Source organism: Salvelinus namaycush, chromosome 7 (assembly GCF_016432855.1).
Source record: "Salvelinus namaycush isolate Seneca chromosome 7, SaNama_1.0, whole genome shotgun sequence".
NCBI classification, from domain to species: Eukaryota; Metazoa; Chordata; class Actinopteri; order Salmoniformes; family Salmonidae; genus Salvelinus; species Salvelinus namaycush.
In genome coordinates this window covers 52,087,846-52,107,085 of record NC_052313.1, presented here as the reverse complement: position 1 = coordinate 52,107,085, position 19,240 = coordinate 52,087,846, and the positions used below count along the sequence as shown (strand labels likewise).

Sequence of the window (19,240 nt, the reverse complement as noted above, 5' to 3'; positions counted from 1 at the left end):
ATTTAAAAGCTGAAATGTCTTGAGTCAATAAGTATTCAACATATTTGTTATGGCAAGCCTAAATAATTTCAGGAGTAAAAATGTGCTTAACAAGTCACATAATAACTTGGATGGACTTACTCTGTGTGTAATAATATTGTTTAACATGATTTTTAAGACACTGCATCTCAGTGCTAGAGGCGTCACTACATACACCCTGGTTCGAATCCAAGCTGTATCACAACCGGCCGTGATTGGGAGTCCCATAGGGCGGTGCACAATTGGCCCTGCGTCGTCCGGGTTTGGCCGGTATAGGCCATCATTGTAAATAAGAATTTGTTCTTAACTGACTTGCCTAGTTAAATAAAACATACAATTATCTGTTAGGTCCCTCAGTCAAGCATTGAATTCTAAACACAGATTCAACCACAAAGACCAGGGAAGTTTTCCAATGCCTCGCAAAGAAGGGCACCTGGCCACTTTTCATCTATCAGTGAAGATCTGTGGACCGACCAAGGTCCACTGTCACCCAGGAGCCTGTGTCCATGACATCAACTCCCTCCTGCCCACGGTTCTGGCCAACTACTCCCATATTGACACCATCGTCACTCACGTAGGTTTTAACGACCTTTGTTTTAAGCGATCTGAGGAACTGAGTGAGGACTACAAACATTTTTAAACACCCTCGCTAGCACAGGGAAGAGATTAATTCTCTGGCCCCCTCCCGTGCTACTGAAGGGTTTCAGAACGTTTCAGTTTACTCTTTGCCCTGAATGAGTACATGAAGAAACTTTGCAATGACAGGAATGTCTCTTTTTTCCCAGTAACATCGCAAACAGTTTTGGTAGTGCTCCAGTTCTCCCTGTCAGAATAAGCAACAGAGGACTTGGAAATCATATCAACTCCTGCAGAAAAGGCACTATGGTTATTGTGAGTAACCTAATTGATGTTCCTTTAACTCCGCCTTCTAGTGAGTTTATTCAAACTGTTATCTCCTACCATTCTGATAAAACGTGGTTGTAATGATAATCATTTGGTTTTTATTCCATTGGTCACCTCGAGGCAGATGGCATTGAATATGGCGCTTTTAAATGTTAGAGCAATCACAAGTAAAACCTTTCTTGTGAATTACCTAATTACTGAGCGCAAAGCTTATTGCATGTTACTCACTGAAACATGGCTGTCATCAGACTGTAGTGCTGCTCTTATTGAAGTCTCCCCCCGGACTACAGCTTTTCATGCTCTATCAGAAAAGGGAAAAGTGGAGGGGGACAGCCTCTATTTTCAGTAATGCTCTCAGCTGTAAGGACTTTTCGTTTGGCGACTTTGGTTTTTTTGCGCATCATGCTATACTGTTTAAATGTCAGCCACCAGTGCTGGCCATAAGACTCAATAGGCCACCAAAGCACTGCCCACTTTCTTTATTGATTTATCTGAACTATTGTCTATTGGTCTTGAGAACTATGATAAAATCATTGTGTTGGGCGATTTTAATATTCATGTTGACAAAGAGACTGACTCCAAGGCCATTCAACGTATTAATCTTTTAAGCTCTATGGACTTTATCCAACATGTTACTGGGCCCACCCATAACCGCGGCCATTCTCTGGACCTGGTTATTACCAAGGGGCTTTCTATTGACATATCCTCCATTGTTGGTGTTGCTTTATCTGATCACCACTTTCTATTTCTTGCTACCTTGTTGCCCATAGCACTGAACGCATTATTAAGAAATGCTATCTTACATTACTGCAGATTTTTTTGAGTGTATGAACAATTCTCCACCACCTCTTGTGATTATTTAGTTTATAACTTTAATAGCAAATTAAGGGCAACCATTTCCACTGCTACGCAGACGATACACAACTTTACATTTGTGTGTCACCAAAGGATTTTAGCTCCAAGGATAAATTATTAGACTGTATTAGTGATTTAAATACTTGGATGGCTCACAACTTCCTCCAGCTAAATCATCATAAGATCAAGGTACTTATTGTTGGAGCCAAAGCACAAAGAGAGAATCTAGCCGTACATTTTAATTCATGGGCAATAAAGATAAAACACCAGGTAAAAAACCTAGGTGTTATTTTAGATTCTGAAATAAATTTCTAATCACACATTTGGAATGTGACCAAAATTCATTTTTACCATCTGAGGAACATTGCCAAGGTGCGTCCATTTCTCTCTTAGGCTGATACAAAGAGATTCATCCATGCTTTTATTACAAGCAGGCTTGACTACTGTAATGCTCTCCTGTCTGGTCTACCCAAAAAAGCCATTGATCAACTGCAAAACATTACAGAATGCTACAGCATGGGTACTGACAAAGACCAGACGGAGAGAACACATTACACCGGTTTTAAGGTCTCTGCACTGGCTGCCTGTGAGTTTTAGAATACATTTTAAGATTCTTCCATTGGTTTTTAAATCAATCCACGGTTGTGCACCCCAATACATGTCAGACATGGGGGGGGTGGACAAAACTGTGGACATATTTAAAAATATATATTTTTAGCTTTGCTTTTCCTTAGGGTTCTTTTTGGTTGTTCAGTTGGGTGTCATTATTTTTCCTGTAAAGCACATAGTGTTGCATTCCATGTCTGAAATGTGCTGTATAAATAAAGCTTGATTGGATTTGATTTGACCTATTGGTAGATGGGTAAAACTTTTAAAAAGCAGACATTGAATATCCCTTTGAGCATGGTGAAGTTATTAATTACACTTTGGATGCTGTATCAATACATCCAGTCACTGCAAATATACAGGCCTCCTTTCTAACTCAGTTGCCAGAGAGGAAAGAAATCTCTCAGGGATCTGACCATGAGGCTAATGGTGACATTAAAATAGTTACAGAGTTTAATGGCTCTGATAGGAGAAATCTGAGAATGGATCAACAACATTGTAGTTACTCTACACTACTAACCTAAATGACAGAATGAAAAGATGGAAGCCATTACAGAATAAAAATATTCCAAAACATGCATCCTGTTTGCAATAAGGCAAAAAAGTAAAACCGCAAAAAATGTGGCAAATACATTAACTTTATGTCTTGAATACAAAGTGTTATGTTTGGGCAAATCCAACACAACACATCACTTAGTATTATCTTCATATTTCCAAGCATGGTTTTATGGGTAACCTAAAACACAAGGCCAAATATACGCTGGAGTTGCTTACCAAGATGACATTGAATGTTCCTAAGTGGCCTAATTACAGTTTTGACTTAAAATCGGCTTGAAAATCTATGGCAAGACTTGAAAATGGCTGTCTAACAATGATCAACAACCAACTTGACAGAGCTTGAAGAATAAAATAAAAAAAAATGGGCAAATACTGTACAATCCAGGTGTGCAAAGCTATTAGACACTTACCCAGAAAGACTCACAGCTGTAATCACTGCCAAAGGTGACTCAAGGGTGTGAATACTTAAATTAATTAGATATTTCTGTACTTAAATTTCAACACATTTGCAAGAATTTCTAAAAACATGTTTTCACTTTGTCATTATGGGGTATTGTGTGTAGAAGGGTGAGGTTTAAAAAAAATATGTAATACATTTTGAATTCAGGCAACAGACTTTGACAACAGACTTTCAGCACACTTATAGGGAAGGACACTCAACAAGCACAGCGCTTACACAAATGACTGATGATTGGCTGAGAGAAATTGATGATAAAATGATTGTGGAGGCTGCCTTGTTAGACTTCAGTGCAGCTTTTGAGTCTGCTGGAAAAGCGTATGTGTCATGGCTTTACACCCCCTGCTATAATGTGGATAAAGAGTTACTTGTCTAACAGAACACAGAGGGTGTTCTTTAATGGAAGCCTCTCAAGCATAATCCAGGTAGAATCATGAATTCCCCAGGGTAGCTGTTTAGGCCCCTTGCTTTTTTCAATCTTTACTAACAACATGCCACTGGCTTTGAGTAAGGCCAGTGTGTCTATGTATGCGGATGACTCAACACTATACACGTCAGCTACTACAGAAACTGAAATGACTGCAACACTTAACAAAGAGCTGCAGTTAGTTTCGGAATGGGTAGCAAGGAATAAGCTAGTCCTAAATATTTCTAAAACTAAAAGCATTGTATTTGGGACAAATCATTCACTAAACCCTAAACCTCAACTACGTCTTGTAATGAATAATGTGGAAATTGAGCAAGTTGAGGTGACTAAACTGCTTGGAGTAACCCTGGATTGTAAACTGTCATGATCAAAACAGTTTACAACAGTAGCTAAAATAGGGAGAAGTCTGTCCATAATAAAGCCTTCTTAACAACACTATCAACAAGGCAGGTCCCACAGGCCCTAGTTTTGTTGCACCTAGACTACTGTTCAGTAGTGTGGCCAGGTGCCACAAAGAGGGACTTGGGAAAATGACAGTTGGCTCAGAACAGAGCCGCAGGGCTGGCCCTTTAAAGTACAGCAGCTAATGGGGATTCCTAATAAATACAAATACAACAAAATGTGAAATAAGTCAAGGGCTATGAATAGTTTCTGAAGGCACTGTATGTTGTGCCCATATGAATGGTAGTAATCATTGAATAGTCTAGACTTGTTTTCTGGTGGAGTGACAACAGCTACTTTCAAATGAAATAAAACAGGGAGAATTTTAGCAAAATATGGTGTTCTGTTTCTAAGAAAAATTACTGAACATAAATGTACAACTAAATTTTACTCTCGTAAGTGCTTCCTTATGAACCTGGATCTGAGGGCAGTTATGGTAACTAACATCTACAGTATTTTCATAGACCTAGATAGATATTTCATAGACCTAGATAGATATCTTCATAGACCTAGATAGATATTTCATAGACCTAGATAGATATCGTCATAGACCTAGATAGATATCTTCATAGACCTAGATAGATATTTCATAGACCTAGATAGATATTTCATAGACCTAGATAGATATCTTCATAGACCTAGATAGATATCTTCATAGACCTAGATAGATATCTTCATAGACCTAGATAGATATCTTCATAGACCTAGATAGATATCTTCATAGACCTAGATAGATATCTTCATAGACCTAGATAGATATCTTCATAGACCTAAATAGATATCTTCACTATCTGGAATGAACCTAGATTGAATGGAAAGGAATAATGATAAGAAACAAGTGCAGGCCTATTCTATCCCTATTTGTTAATAACATCAACACAGAATAGAGTACAGGATTCATTCCATGCCATCCTGTTACAGTGTTCCAGTGATGGTGAATATTAAGGCTGGCTTCGTCTCCATCAATAATAAATAGTTGAAAGAACAATGTATAAACACTGCACATTTAGTCAATAAATGAACATCCTTCAATCAAACACATGCAATAAGCAATAGGCCTATAGGGCTATTTAATTCACAGGAAGGGTTGAACAGGATATCAAGCACAGGTTATTATAATTTTTGTTTGTACTTTTTACCCCTTTTTCTCCACATGTTCGTGATATCCAATTGGTAGTTACAGTCTTGTCGCATCGCTACAACTCCCGTACCGACTCCAGAGAGGCGAAGGTCGAAAGTCATGCGTCCTCCGAAACAAGACCCTGACAAGCCACACTGCTACTTGACACACTGCTCGCCGAAAGCCAGCCACACCATTGTGTCGGAGGAAACACCGTACAACTGGCGACCGTGTCAGCGAAAAAGCACAGGTTATGAAGGATAGTGAAATGACATACAAAATAAATAACATTGTTCCATAAGCCACTGTTAAATATGTCCATGGAGAATGAAGAGGCGGGCTTTACACTACATAGTTTTTAGTGCGACTCTGTGAGAGACTTGGAGATGAAGTCTGACAGGGTACCAGTGTCCGTCCGGCTCCTGATGACTTCCCTCTTCCTGTTGGTCCAAACCGCTCTGTAGAATGGGGTGATGCCATATTCCTCACTAATTGGTCTCCTGGGACCAGTCCCTTTTCTTGATGAGCCGATCTCTGTTTCACCGCCTCTTTCCTTGTATGGTTTTCCATATTTTCACTGCCATCAACCTCGATGTTGGCGCATTCGGAGAGATGAGGGTAGAAACTACCCCGGTCTGATGTTGGCTCTGATAGGGACGCGTGAGGAGGAGTGAGTTCTCTTGCCAAGTCTTCATGGTGATCCATGCCCCAGAGTGCGCTTTCACACAACATCCCTGTGTAGAACAAGACAGTAAATATAGTATGAGTTTATACTGTATGTTCCGCTGTAGTTGAAGTGTTACTCGAATTACAACTGAAAAGCCTCCATGCTCTAAACTGTATTTTCGCTGTGTTTTAGTACCTCTACCTTATCAGTTACACCATTGTCGTTTCATTGCTCTCCATGTCAAATGACTCACGCTGATTACAAAACCCATATAACACAAAAAGCGTTGAGAATGGCTGGGATTTGTTGTCGATTGTAAAAACTCAGTATTTAAAGAAATAAACGTTCAAGGTCTTACCTGCTTCTCCTTTGGCAATGCTGCACTTGATTCAGCTGTAGGCTATTGATTATTCTCTTCCTGAAGTTACACCAGAGATGGTCTGGGAATGATTTCTCTACTGTCTCTGGATACACACCGCGCATAAGCACTTTACTGATGGAGGGGATTTCTTTTGGAAAAGTACATTGAATTAAAGATTAACAGAAAATACTGCCAACTGTTATGATCATTGTAAAATAAAAATTGCTGTGACGTAATGTCAGAACAATTTTAAGTTAGTTAAAAAAAAGTAGTTCACGTGTTGGTTCACTCCAAATCAATGTTTGTTTGATTCCAAATCATCTTGATATTTGACCCTCCTTGAGGGGTCTGGAAACTGAACATGAACGTTACTTTGATCCTGAGCAAATCCACCTTTTACAGCAATGATCAAAGTAACTTTGCGTCAGTTTACACTTTATTTTAGGGAGCCATATAGAAAGCATACCAGGAAGTATTAGTTTTTACAATTTAGTGTCTTGTCTTGTCTTGTCTTGTGTTACACGTGATGTGTTGTGACACTTGTAAAATGTTATTGCCGGAACAACAGCATTTATAGCTCGTGGGAAAGCATAGGCAGCGCAATCATAATTGTTTCTTTGAAAGCGTTGGGATTCAGAACACAACAGTGTAGTTTATATTGCCACTACAAAATGCAGGGCCTAATCTATGTGTTCAGTCATGAAAACACTCGGAAAAGACAGACATCTAAACTTTACAACTGTTTATGGTTTTTGCAGACTATGTCAAGTAATAATATATTAGAAAAATAAAATAGCTTCCTTTTGCATCCAAGGACTGAAATGCGTTATTTACTTAAAATACACCATATTCCTATGAGGCTGTTAACCCTTAATCTCACATGCAGCCTGCAACATTGACCTGGACACTATTTCAGGACCATGGACAAGGACTTCCAACCAATACAAGTTCAGGCAACTGTGTGTTCTATACTACTGATATACAGACCTACAAAACAATTAGGAACACCTTCCTACTATTGAGTTGCACCCCCTTTTGCCTTTAGAACAGCCTCAATTTGGTCGGGGTATGGACTCTACAAGGTGTCGAAAGCGTTCTACATGGATGCTGGCCCATGTTGACTTCATACTTCCCACAGTTGGGTTAAGTTGGCTGGATGTCCTTCTGGTAGTGGACCATTCTTGATACTGATGGTAAACTGTTGAGTGTGAAAAACCCAGCAGCATTGCAGTTCTTGACACAAACCGGTGTGCCTGGCATCTACTACCATCTCCCGTTCAAAGGCACTTAAATCTTTTGTCTTGCCCATTCACCCTCTAAATGGCACACACATACACAATCCATGTCTCAATTATCTCCAGGCTTAAAACCCCTTCTTTAACTTGTCTCCTCCCCTTCATCTACACTGATTGAAGTGGATTTAACAGATGACATCAATAAAAGAACATGGCTTTCACCTGGATTCACTTTATCATTTTATGTAATATTTTGTACACTCAGTGTATATTGTATCCACAGGAGGTTGGTGCCACCTTACTTGGGGAAGACAGGCTCGTGGTAATGGCTGGAGCGGAATAGGCAGAATGGTATCAAATACATCAAACGTGTGGTTTCCATGTGTTTGATGTCATTCCATTCACTCCGTTCCAGACATTATTATGAGCCGTCCTCCCCTCAGCAGCCTCCACTGATTTTATCATCTACCAAGAGAAAGAATACACATTGAGAATAATAAAATAATTGGAAGAATTGAAGACAGGATTCATGCAACAAGAAGATGGGACTGGATGCCATGCAATGTCTAATTCTCACCATATGGTGGCAGAGTAATTCCATCGTGTGCGTGTGTGTGTGTGTGTGTGTGTGTGTGTGTGTGTGTGTGTGTGTGTGTGTGTGTGTGTGTGTGTGTGTGTGTGTGTGTGTGTGTGTGTGTGTGTGTGTGTGTGTGTGTGTGTGTGTGTGTGTGTGTGTGTGTGTGTGTGTGTGTGTGTGTGTGTGTGTGTGTGTGTGTGTGTGTGTGTGTGTGTGTGTGTGTGTGTGTGAGAGAGTGAGAGAGAGAGGAGTTAGGGGTTCTGTACATAGAGAGTACAAACCAGGAGGACGAGGACAGAGCGATACCAGAGAGATGGTGAGTACCAAGATGTCTGTTTGTTGATTTTAACATCAAGTCATTCTAGTTTTGCTTTAGACAACTATGATATCTCATATCGCTCTCTTCTTCTTCACTGTTTGTGTTCGCAGTACGGATTCATAAACACCTGTCTGAAATCTCTGGTAATTGAGAAATTTGGTGAAGAAACATGGGAGAAACTGAGGTCTGGTATTTTGTGTACTAAGTAACTGTTGATGTAAATTTGAAACGATTCAGGACATGAGTATGCCAATTCTCTCTATCTCTTCAGGACCCTGGCAGAGGTCCAGGACACGTTTATGACTTATGAGATATACGATGATGTCATAACTCTGCGTCTGGTGCAGGAGGCATGTACTATGCTGGGTAAGTACCAGTCTCTACGTTCTTTACAATTCTATAACGGTGTTTAATCTTGAACCAGAAACACAGGTCAGTGTTTTTGATACCCTTATATCAGTGGTTAGGAGTGTCTACCTCCTCGGGGGAGGGGGTGTGTAAGGCCAGGTGTTAACAACGTCCCTGCTGAGGCCCTCCAGGTGAGGTCAGGTGTTAACAACGTCCCTGCTGAGGCCCTCCAGGTGTGGCACAGGTGACCCAAGTGTGGCCCAGGTGTCCTGTACCCGAGGGGTCACCTCAGAGCCTGTGGACATGACACGGTGTCAGGGTTAGAATTACGGGACAGTCTACAGTCCCAAACTAAGGGGAGAGATAGGCACCATTTAGTTTGACATTTGGTGATGATATAGTGATGACAATGATGATGATGTGGTGGTGTTGTGGCCACAGACATGTCTTCTGAGGTGGTGCTGAAGCTTTTCGGGGAGTACTTCTTCAGCTTCTGTAAGATGGCGGGGTACGACACCATGTTGCGTACGCTAGGGGGGAACCTGGTGGAGTTCATTGAGAACCTGGATGCCCTTCACAGCTACCTGGCTCTCTCCTACCAGGTGACCTTCTCTTTACGGCCTCTACAATGGATCATCTACTACGTATTTCAATCCATTAGAGCCCAGATTTTAAAAAAGATGATGTATGCAATAAATATCCTTCTTCCAGGAGATGAACGCTCCCTCGTTCCGTGTGGAGAAGAACGATGATGGGAGGATGTTGCTTCATTACTACTCGGACAGGAAAGGCCTATATCACATTGTGCCAGGTACGGTAATCATCCATACCTAAAATGTACCTTTAATCTAAGGAGGTTATCTCTTTTCTCTCTGTGCAGGCATCATTGAGGCGGTGGCCAAAGACTTCTTTGACAGCGAAGTGAGCATGACCATCCTTAACCAATCAGAGGAAGACGAGCGCACAGGGAAGAAAGAGCATGTGGTCTTCCTGGTCTCTCAGAGGAGCAGAGGGTCAAAGAGGGATTTCCGGCCCCAAAGAGAGAAGGAGGTAACCAAGGAGGATGAGGAGATTGATAGGAGGGTGAGAAGTTTATTTTTTTATTTAAATTTGTCATGATTCAAAACAAGAGTCAAGTAGCAGTGTTTAACTATTACATGTTTTATAATGGAATGAAAATAGAATTATGTCTAGAGGGTTAAAAAATAAGAGCAAAGTAGTCTACACCCAGCAGACACTGTGGCCTCTAGGGGTTCAGTGTGAGATCTCTGGTGTATTCCTCTGGTCTGGTAACAGCATCAGGCAGAGGCATTGGAGAGGATGAGAGCCAGGTGTGCCAGTCTGCCCCACTGCCCTGCTGGGAAAAGATCACGCTGGGACATGGTTAGGAGCATTGTCATGTTTGGTAAAGGTTGGGCTCTTTCTTTACTTGAAGTGTTCACTCCAAAAGCAAAGTTTGCTGGACGCTTTCATGTTGATATGAGAATGATTCTTCTGCCCCCCCCCCAGACAACCTTCTGAAGTCATTCACACCCTGCTACCCAGATAAGCTGTGGATGGAGGAACAAGCATTCTGCAATGCCTTCCCTTTCCACATTGTCTTTGATAAACAGGTAAGGCAACTTGTATCTTTCTAAGTTTATGCAAAACGATAATTAAGCAGTTATTAGTCCTATTGGTACATTGTTACCAGTACTCTTCTCTATGTGTGCCCAGCTCAAGGTGAAGCAGACTGGGATTAACATCCAGAAGTTTGTCCCTGGGCTGCAGACGATGGACATCCGTCTGGATGAGTACTTCAGCATTGTCCATCCGCAGGTGACCTTCAACATCGAGAGCATCAGGAAGTTCATTAACAGCCAGTTTGTCCTGAAGACCAGACGGGAGATGGTGCCACTGGCCTCTCAGCATCAGTCCATGCTCAAACTCAGAGGTTCAGTCAAACTCCCCTTCTCTGATCCGATGTCTGATTGTGCAGGTTGGCTCTGCATTGTGTCCATGGTATGACTGAATAACGCCCCTGTACCCAGGTCAGATGGTGTGGATGGAGTCTCTGGGCTGTATGGTGTACCTGTGCTCCCCGAAGCTGCGCAGCCTGCAGGAGTTGGAGGAGAGGGGTCTGCACATCTCCGACATCGCCCAGCACGACACCACCCGGGACCTCATTCTGCTTAACCAACAGCGTCTGGCCGAGATGGAGCTGTCCAATCAGCTGGAGCGCAAAAAGGCACATACATCTCTCCTTCTTTGTCCGTTTCTCATCTCACTGTTTTCTCATCCTCTTTGTCTATCATGTTGTAATTTCATAGGAGGAGCTGAGGATCCTCTCACGCCACCTCGAGACGGAGAAGAAGAAGACGGAGACTCTGCTCTACGCCATGTTGCCTCGCCACGTAGCCAACCAGCTGAAGGAGGGCAAGAGGGTGGAAGCAGGTACGATGGCAATGTCTGGCTAATTCCATATCTACCTGGTCCTCCAGACAGGGCCAGCATATCTGCTGCCTTTTATTTTGTTCTACTCTTCAAATGAGCTAGAAGACCTGTGTAATGAAAAGTATGGCCATTACAAACATCTCTGCTTCACCTTTCTCCCTCTATTTCAGGTGAGTTCCAGGTGTGCACCATCCTGTTCAGTGATGTGGTCACCTTCACCAATATCTGTGCTGCCTGCGAGCCCATCCAGATCGTCAACATGCTCAACTCCATGTACTCCAAGTTCGACCGCCTTACCAGCGTCCATGACGTGTACAAGGTATACAGAGAGAAAGAGCGAGGTACATGAAGGGGTAAATGAAAGGTTGAATGAAGGAGAGGAGATGAGGGAAGGAAAATTCTTTCAACTATTGAGATGCAGCCAACCTTTCAACGAGTGCTATGAACGCCTCGGCTCTTCCAGGTGGAGACTATTGGAGACGCCTACATGGTGGTGGGTGGGGTTCCCATTCCAGCTGACAGCCATGCAGAGCGGGTGGCCAACTTTGCCCTGGGTATGCGTATCGCTGCTCGGGAGGTGACCAACCCTATCACTGGGCAACCCATCCAGGTGACTTTATAGTCCAAAATGAGCTGTTCTTTAATGAAGCTATGGAATTGTGATTTAAAGTGACGGTGTGTGTGTGTCTGTGTGTGTGGTGTGCGTGTACCAGATTCGGGTGGGTCTGCACACAGGTCCAGTGCTGGCTGGTGTGGTAGGGGACAAGATGCCTCGATACTGCCTGTTTGGAGATACGGTCAACACTGCCTCCCGCATGGAGAGTCACGGAGTGCCTGACCACATACACCTCAGCCCCTTCACATACAGGTAGTGCCAACATGGCTCCCATTCAGATTTGCCAATAAAGTTGGCCGAAGAACTTAGTTCTTATGATTCTGATTCTCTCTAACTATACCTATCTGCAGTGCACTGGAAGATAAGGGCTTTGACATCCTGGAAAGAGGAGAGATCCAGGTGAAGGGGAAAGGCCTGATGACTACCTACTTCCTGCTGCAGAACCTGTGTGTGTCTGAGGACACCATCATGGCCAGAGGGACAGGAGAGCCCTGCGTGTACAGAGACAACCAGCAGGGGGCGGGAGAGAGCGAGAGAGGTTAGGCAATTTGGGTTTGTTCGAATTGCTAGCTAGTAGGGAGAAAAAAAAGGTTATTAAACAACAAAATGTGTTTATTATTGGACAAGTTATACAGCCTTCATTACATATCAGAAGATATGAAAGACTCAGTTTCATATGATACAGCCAGATAAAGGAGTCTTTCTTGTCCCATTTAGACACAGAAGAACCAGACAATGTGAGAAAGGAAGAAACGACTGGCCAAACCACGGCATCTGCTTCTTCTTGCAGTGACCTCACCAAGGAAGACACACCTTTTCTGGGAGACACTACACCTTTTCAAAAGGGCCATCTCAACGACGTGAACTCACGATTCTGCCGACTGCTCTAAGTATGTGGAGTTGGACTCCATTTGGAAGCACATCATTTGAAAATCTGAGACCATTTAGGAAATGAAATGTTGAACTACACAAAGGCATGCTAGTTCTGACAGTTTTCAAAGAATCAACAATGTTTCTACACATGCTTGCTAACCCACTGGGCACAGATGTCAATTCAATGTCTATTTAATGCTGGTTCAACGTAATTTCATTGAAATGACGTGGAAACAACGTTGATTCAACCATTGTGTGCCCAGTTTTATAAATACTGTAGACAAAAAGTGATAAATCGATATCTCAAATTTTTTGTCATTAACATGAGGATGTTTAGATATTATAAACAGGTTGATTCAATCTGTGGGAGACTCCGGGGTGAGCTCTGTGTTGTTGTCGTGACTGCCGCCTGCTGGGGGACACCTGGGGTTGCCATGGGGTGGGGACACCCTGTCGGTGCATCATTGCCTTTTCCTCATTAGCACTTTCCTGGGCCTTCAAATGAGTGTAAATGAAATAAGAGATGAGGAAAGGTAGCAGCCATTATAGAAAAGACAAGCTCCATGTGCAGCTGCTGTCAACACCAGAACTCTGCCATAGCTAATACAAGCCCCCCAGGCTTGTATTCGATAGCAGAAAGAAAGCAGAGAGACAGATCTATTGAATAGAGATGCTGTAGTTTTGGGCTCCCGAGTGGCGCAGCGGTCTAAGGCACTGCATCTCAATCCAAGTGGGGTCACTACAGTCCCTGGTTCAATTCCAAGCTGTATCACATCCGGCCGTGATTGGGAATCCCATAGGGCGGCGCACATTTGGCCCAGCGTCGTCCGGGTTTGGCCGAGGTAGGCCGTCATTGTAAATAAGAATTTGTTCTTAACTGGCTTGCCTAGTTAAATAAAGGTTACATACATTTTTTATAGTTTGGAGTCTGCTAGACAACAGCAAGGAAAGTCTCCTTTCTCTCCTCTCAGCCTTTCCAGATGCTAATCATGAGTACACAGTAACTGTAATCTGCATAAGGAGGTGTTGATGTGTGATCTTATACAGTCTAAACCTTGTACAGTTGGGATGTTCTTAGACATGTTTAGTTTAGGTCTGGTTCCTCATTTTCCAACTCCCTGTGGCCCTTTTCGCTGACTAAAGTAAACAGATAACAGTTGAGAAAAGGGGTCATGTGGTGTGTGTGTGTGTGTGTGTGTCTATGTATGTGTGTGTATGTTGGGAAAGTGGCTGTCATTAACATTTAATTACCACAAATACCAGCGATAGCGCAACAATTGACGCGTGAGTGGGAGAGGTGGAGACTCTTGTGACTTAAGCGCACCTAGGTGCTCCGGAGTGCTACAGCGCTACAGCGCTACAGGCAGCGACACAGAGAGGGGCCCAAATGGAGACAGCAACGTTGCAGTACAATCCCATGGAGCACCAAACAGAAGCACTGAAGTTGCTACAGAATGTGCGCTCCCACCAAACAGCGATTAGTAGGCCCACTAAACTTGGACTAGAAAAACAAGTGACAACCATCCAAGACTCGTCAGCAGCGGCCCACACAATAGCAGAAAAGGCGCGTGAAAGTGTCATTACGCAGCTAATCGATATTCTAACCCAAATACTCACAGTCGAGGAAGAAATCAGTCAATGTTCGTTTCAGGATCTGAGGACATTTCTGCGTCCTAAAGTGAGTGTTTTATCCCTTATATGAAATTCTAATTTCTTGGTGAGTGATGGTGTGCATCTGCTGGTTTGCATAATTTGTCAAAAATGTTTGATATCTTTCTATTTGGTTGATAGGCTAGAGATTAGAATAAAAATGATTATGAATGAGAAAACAATATTCTATGGTATGGATATCAAAATATTTTGTATATGTTAAAAAGAAACACTGAATTTAATATGACTGACTCATGTTGGCTAGACGTAAAAGCTTACCATACGCTTCCCAGTCGAAACAGTTCACGGATATATTATGACGACGTTCTTGTGACGTTTTGGTCTTTTTTTTCGTGAAGGGTATAATTGCAGACCACAATTAGGGGCGTTTTCTTGATATCAAGTTACACCAATTGATGCTAGCCGTTGGTCTGTGGCTGTTATTTTATGTCGGGACAACAGCATTGTAGCTAAGCCTAACCCTTTTCCTAACTTTAACCGTTAATTATCCTAACCTTTATTTTTTGTATTGTAAAGCAATTCAAAATGTCAAATATAGAAAGAACAAAGAGTATACAAACAACATTCCTTGTTGGCTCTTACCAGAGTTTCTTAACGGTCGTCACTAGTTACCACAGCCACAAAGTCCTAAGGCTTCATATTTCTACAATTTCTCTTCTTAAAATGGGATTTTGAACCTAACCATAACCACATTGCTAACCTTATGCCTAACCAAAAACTAAGACCAGTTATAGATCATTTGTAGTCAGCAATGGAGTGATTGCTTCCTACAAGAGCACAAAACAAGTACATTTCTAGACATATTTGAAAGCAAATCTAGAGCCGATTCTGTAATAATGGTATGTTAATAATAATGCATTTTATTTTGTAAAGTGGTTTCTTGCATCAAACAACAAGAACATTTTCAGTCACCTCCTTGTCTAAAGGACAAGTTGATAAACAGGTTAATGTCAAACCCAGATTTATTTTTTCAAAGGTCTCATGGAATGTAGGCCTACATTGAACACAACACATTGGCTGCTACTGTAGGCTGAATGATAGAACAGCCATTTCCAAGTTAAAATGTTATGGAATGCATTTTCTCAGTTGTTTTTGATGGTAGGCGACACTGGTAGGCCTATATTATGATCAAATAGCCACAGTAGCTTACTTGACCACTGTCTGAAACTGTAACTTAAAGCGGGTACAGCCTCAGTGTTCACAGTAAACTCGAGCTGGAAGTTGAAATTTGTTCAGTGGCAAAAACATTTTGAGGAAACATTGCTTCTCTTACTTTATTAGTTATCAAATATTTATGTGGATTAGTCCACATTAGTTATCCTAAACTGCGATGTAAACAAATCATCTGTGGCAAGAGCCCATCAGTCTAGTCCGACTAGTTTTCATGCACATTATTTCACTAGAGAAATACTGCACCAAACATCTAGATGTAAATAGACATTAAAAAAATTCAATTTATAACAGATTTCTTGATTTACCTTAAAACTGTATGGAGATTTGGTTTCATCAGCCAAAATCCATCTCGCTCCATCTTCTCCCACTGCCGGCCACTGGGTTTCCTCTCATCACCATATTTGGTAGTGAGTGGAAATGCTAACCTGATACTTCACATATATACTTCCGGTGAAATATCTGGCTCATTGTTCTATCTGTGGCTCTACTCTCTCCACCTAGGAAAGCATAGAGCTGAGGAACATCTGTATGCGCATGGCAATGAGGGACTCTGACTGTCAGAAGGACCGGGACCTTAGAGATCTGCAGGACTGTTTAAAAGCCATGGTGGACAGTCTGGTGTCTTCTCTCATCAACATGAACCATCCCGTGGCCATTCAGACATCATGCACGCTTGAAGAGATATATCTGAGCTTCCCTGAAATCTGAATAGCTAATATCTCACTTTACCTAATCTCAGGGTTGATAGCCTATTGTTCACTTGAATGTACTTTTTAAATAATTTATTTTATTTCAAATTATTGGAGGTGCAACTATGTAGGCCTACTTTGTAAAAAGGAATGTCAGAAGAAATGATACTGGGACAAAAATGTGTGTTATGCAAAGTGTTTTATACAAATCCTCCTTAAAGGCCTGAAGTTTCTGTCAATTTGAAAAACCTACCAGGAATTCCAGTTCCCAACAGTTGTGTACTGTAGACCTGCCCATGGTGGGTTGGCCTTTCCAAAGTATAATTATGTTTCATTGGGTAATAAACATTGATTGAATCGTTGTATGAAGTTGTTGCTTCACATTTTCGTGGATATATGTTTAGATCTGACCTTTTATACAAGGCGTGACTAAAACGGCTATGTGGATGGATGAGAAGCATGGGCATGCCAGCACACTACAGGGTGGATCCAAGCTGTTGTCACCAGATGGCGCTATTTATCAAGGAAGTAGTTCAAATCCATTATCTCAGTAGTTTGTGCTAGCCCAGCACTAAAGCACCTGATTCAACTAATTTACTATATATCAAGCCCTATAGCCCTTGTTTAGACTTTGTGGATCCCAGGACCAGGATTGAAGAGCACTGCTCTTAAGAAATAGTGGTTCTTAAAAGGCTACAAGTTGTAAAATGTTTTATAGTTAGACATTTTTTTTTATAGTACTACATACTCCTACTGTAGATAGATACTGCATTGAAGCAAGTTAGTCGACAGCCCTATCAAATATAGTTGTGAACGCGAGTTCTAATACCGGGTCGGCCGTTCACGGGTGGACTCCATTACACGGGCACATACAGAACTCTAAGCTTGTGACACATCCTGTTCTCAGGGTCTCAGACGGTCCTAGACGGCTGAGTCAGGGCTCGGGTCAGGGCCCACCATGTGGTGCGTGGGTGTCTGGAGCAGTCTGCAGTCTGGCTTTAGAAGTTGTCCCAGGATGTATGGACCCCCATCCCACTCGTTCCACTCTAGCATGTCTCCATTGTTTCCTAGGAGTTCTAGATAAAGTGCAAGATGATTAATTAAATAATTAATTAATCCATTGAGTCATCGTCTGTAATCTGAATTTCACTTATCACCAGTTGTGGCTAATTGAAGACAATGTAGCCTGGCAGGTAGCCTAGTGGTTAAGAGCGTTGGGCCAGTAACCAACAGATTGCTGGTTGGAATCCCCGAGCCATCAACAGGGTGAACAATGTGTCCTTGAGCAAGGCACTTAACCCTAATTGCTCCTGTAAATCGCTCTGGTTATTAAGAGCGTCCGCTAAATGACATTAATGTTCTGTGTACGTGTGTTGTCTTTATGTACACTATGTATTTGACTAATAGGTAATGACAGCCTTCTAAACTCTGATCCAATCTTTACTGCAACTCTGGAAGTATTACAAAAAGTATCCTTTCTTTTCAAATGATATTCTCTAAACCCTGCACCTGTATGGAGTGATGTGATGTGTGTATACTGTGTCTATGTCCATTTGAATGGTTCCAGACAGCACCTGTGTGATAGCGGGAGAGCCATGCAGTGACTCACGATTGTGGGAAAACTGTCGGTTCAAGAATCAGTCCCACAACAGCATAGGACTGTGGAGGTGCTAGACAGTGGGCGGTAGGTGGTGGTCAGAGGGAATTTCCCCCCCTGGTCTGATATGGGTCTAGGTAGGCCCTGACAGCTGATTGGACCTGTAACATGGTCTGTTTTGGTAGTTTAGTGTTATCCCTGTAAACCACATAGAGGGTTGTTGAAACGTCCTGGCAGTCTCGGTACCGTTATCGAGTTTCTACGTCTAGCTGAATGAAATCCCCGGGAAGAGAGTCACCGACTGACGGACAAGTCACGAGTCACCTTCTCCTCTCCTGGGGTGGGAAGGGTGATGTCATGGCTTAGATGTTGGTTGCCATGGTTGCTGCACACAGAGCGTATCGCTGTGTGTGTGTGTGTGTGTGTGTGTGTGTGTGTGTGTGTGTGTGTGTGTGTGTGTGTGTGTGTGTGTGTGTGTGTGTGTGTGTGTGTGTGTGTGTGTGTGTGTGTGTATAAATGTATGCGTAGGTGGGGGACTGAATTGACTAGTGGGTTTTCGTCCATGATGTCATTCTTGCAGGGTGACTTTGGCATGTGTGAATATGTGACTGATTGGGATCTGCTTTTTACCCCACAGAAGCAGTCCAAGAAATGACGTGCCTGCTTCTTGTGTACCCTCCCGAGAGACTTAATAAGGATTTGATTTATAACCCAGAGATGGTCATTTGATCAGCCGCACACCCCAACCCCTCAGGCCTCTCTCCCCTTCCTCCATCACTCCTCTAAGGCGCCGTTCACAAAGGTACCCAATTCAATTCTCACTAATTGGTCTTTTGACTAATCAGATCAGCTCTGAAAAAGAGCTGATGTGAAAATATCTGGCTTGATTGGTCAAAAGACCAATTAGTGCAAAAAATATCGGAATTGGGCTGTCTCTCAATTCAATTCAAAGGGCTCCATCTCTTCATCTCTCTCCCTCTATCTATCTCTCCATCTCTTTCCATCTCTCTCTCTTCTCATCTCTCTCACTCGCTCTCTCTCCATCTCTCTCTCTCTCTCTCTCTCGCCATCTCTCTCTTTCCATCTCTCTCTCTTGCTCTCTCTCTCTCTCTCTCTCTCTCTCGCCATCTCTCTCTTTCCATCTCTCTCTCTCATCTAGCTCTCTCTTTCCATCTCTCTCTCTCATCTCTCTCCCTATCTTTAGCTGGAGGGTAGTAAGGCTAGTACAGAGTCAGTGTACGCTTTTAGGAAGGAATCACATTCATTCTCATTAGATCTGGATTATGTCAGATGGAA

At 42.4% G+C, this 19,240-nt stretch overlaps 1 protein-coding gene across 1 annotated transcript; it reads left to right on the top strand.

Annotated features, from left to right (window-relative positions):
• Positions 1-430: 430 nt before the first annotated feature.
• LOC120050824 (guanylate cyclase soluble subunit beta-2-like) lies at positions 431-17,280 on the top strand. The gene is made up of 16 exons (XM_038997354.1): positions 431-592; positions 8,655-8,728; positions 8,816-8,910; positions 9,334-9,494; positions 9,604-9,703; positions 9,773-9,975; positions 10,195-10,303; positions 10,402-10,505; positions 10,609-10,825; positions 10,923-11,119; positions 11,202-11,325; positions 11,496-11,644; positions 11,789-11,935; positions 12,039-12,193; positions 12,292-12,479; positions 17,255-17,280. Exons 1-16 carry the CDS (start codon positions 431-433, stop codon positions 17,278-17,280), a joined length of 2,211 nt encoding a protein of 736 aa, XP_038853282.1.
• Positions 17,281-19,240: the final 1,960 nt, after the last annotated feature.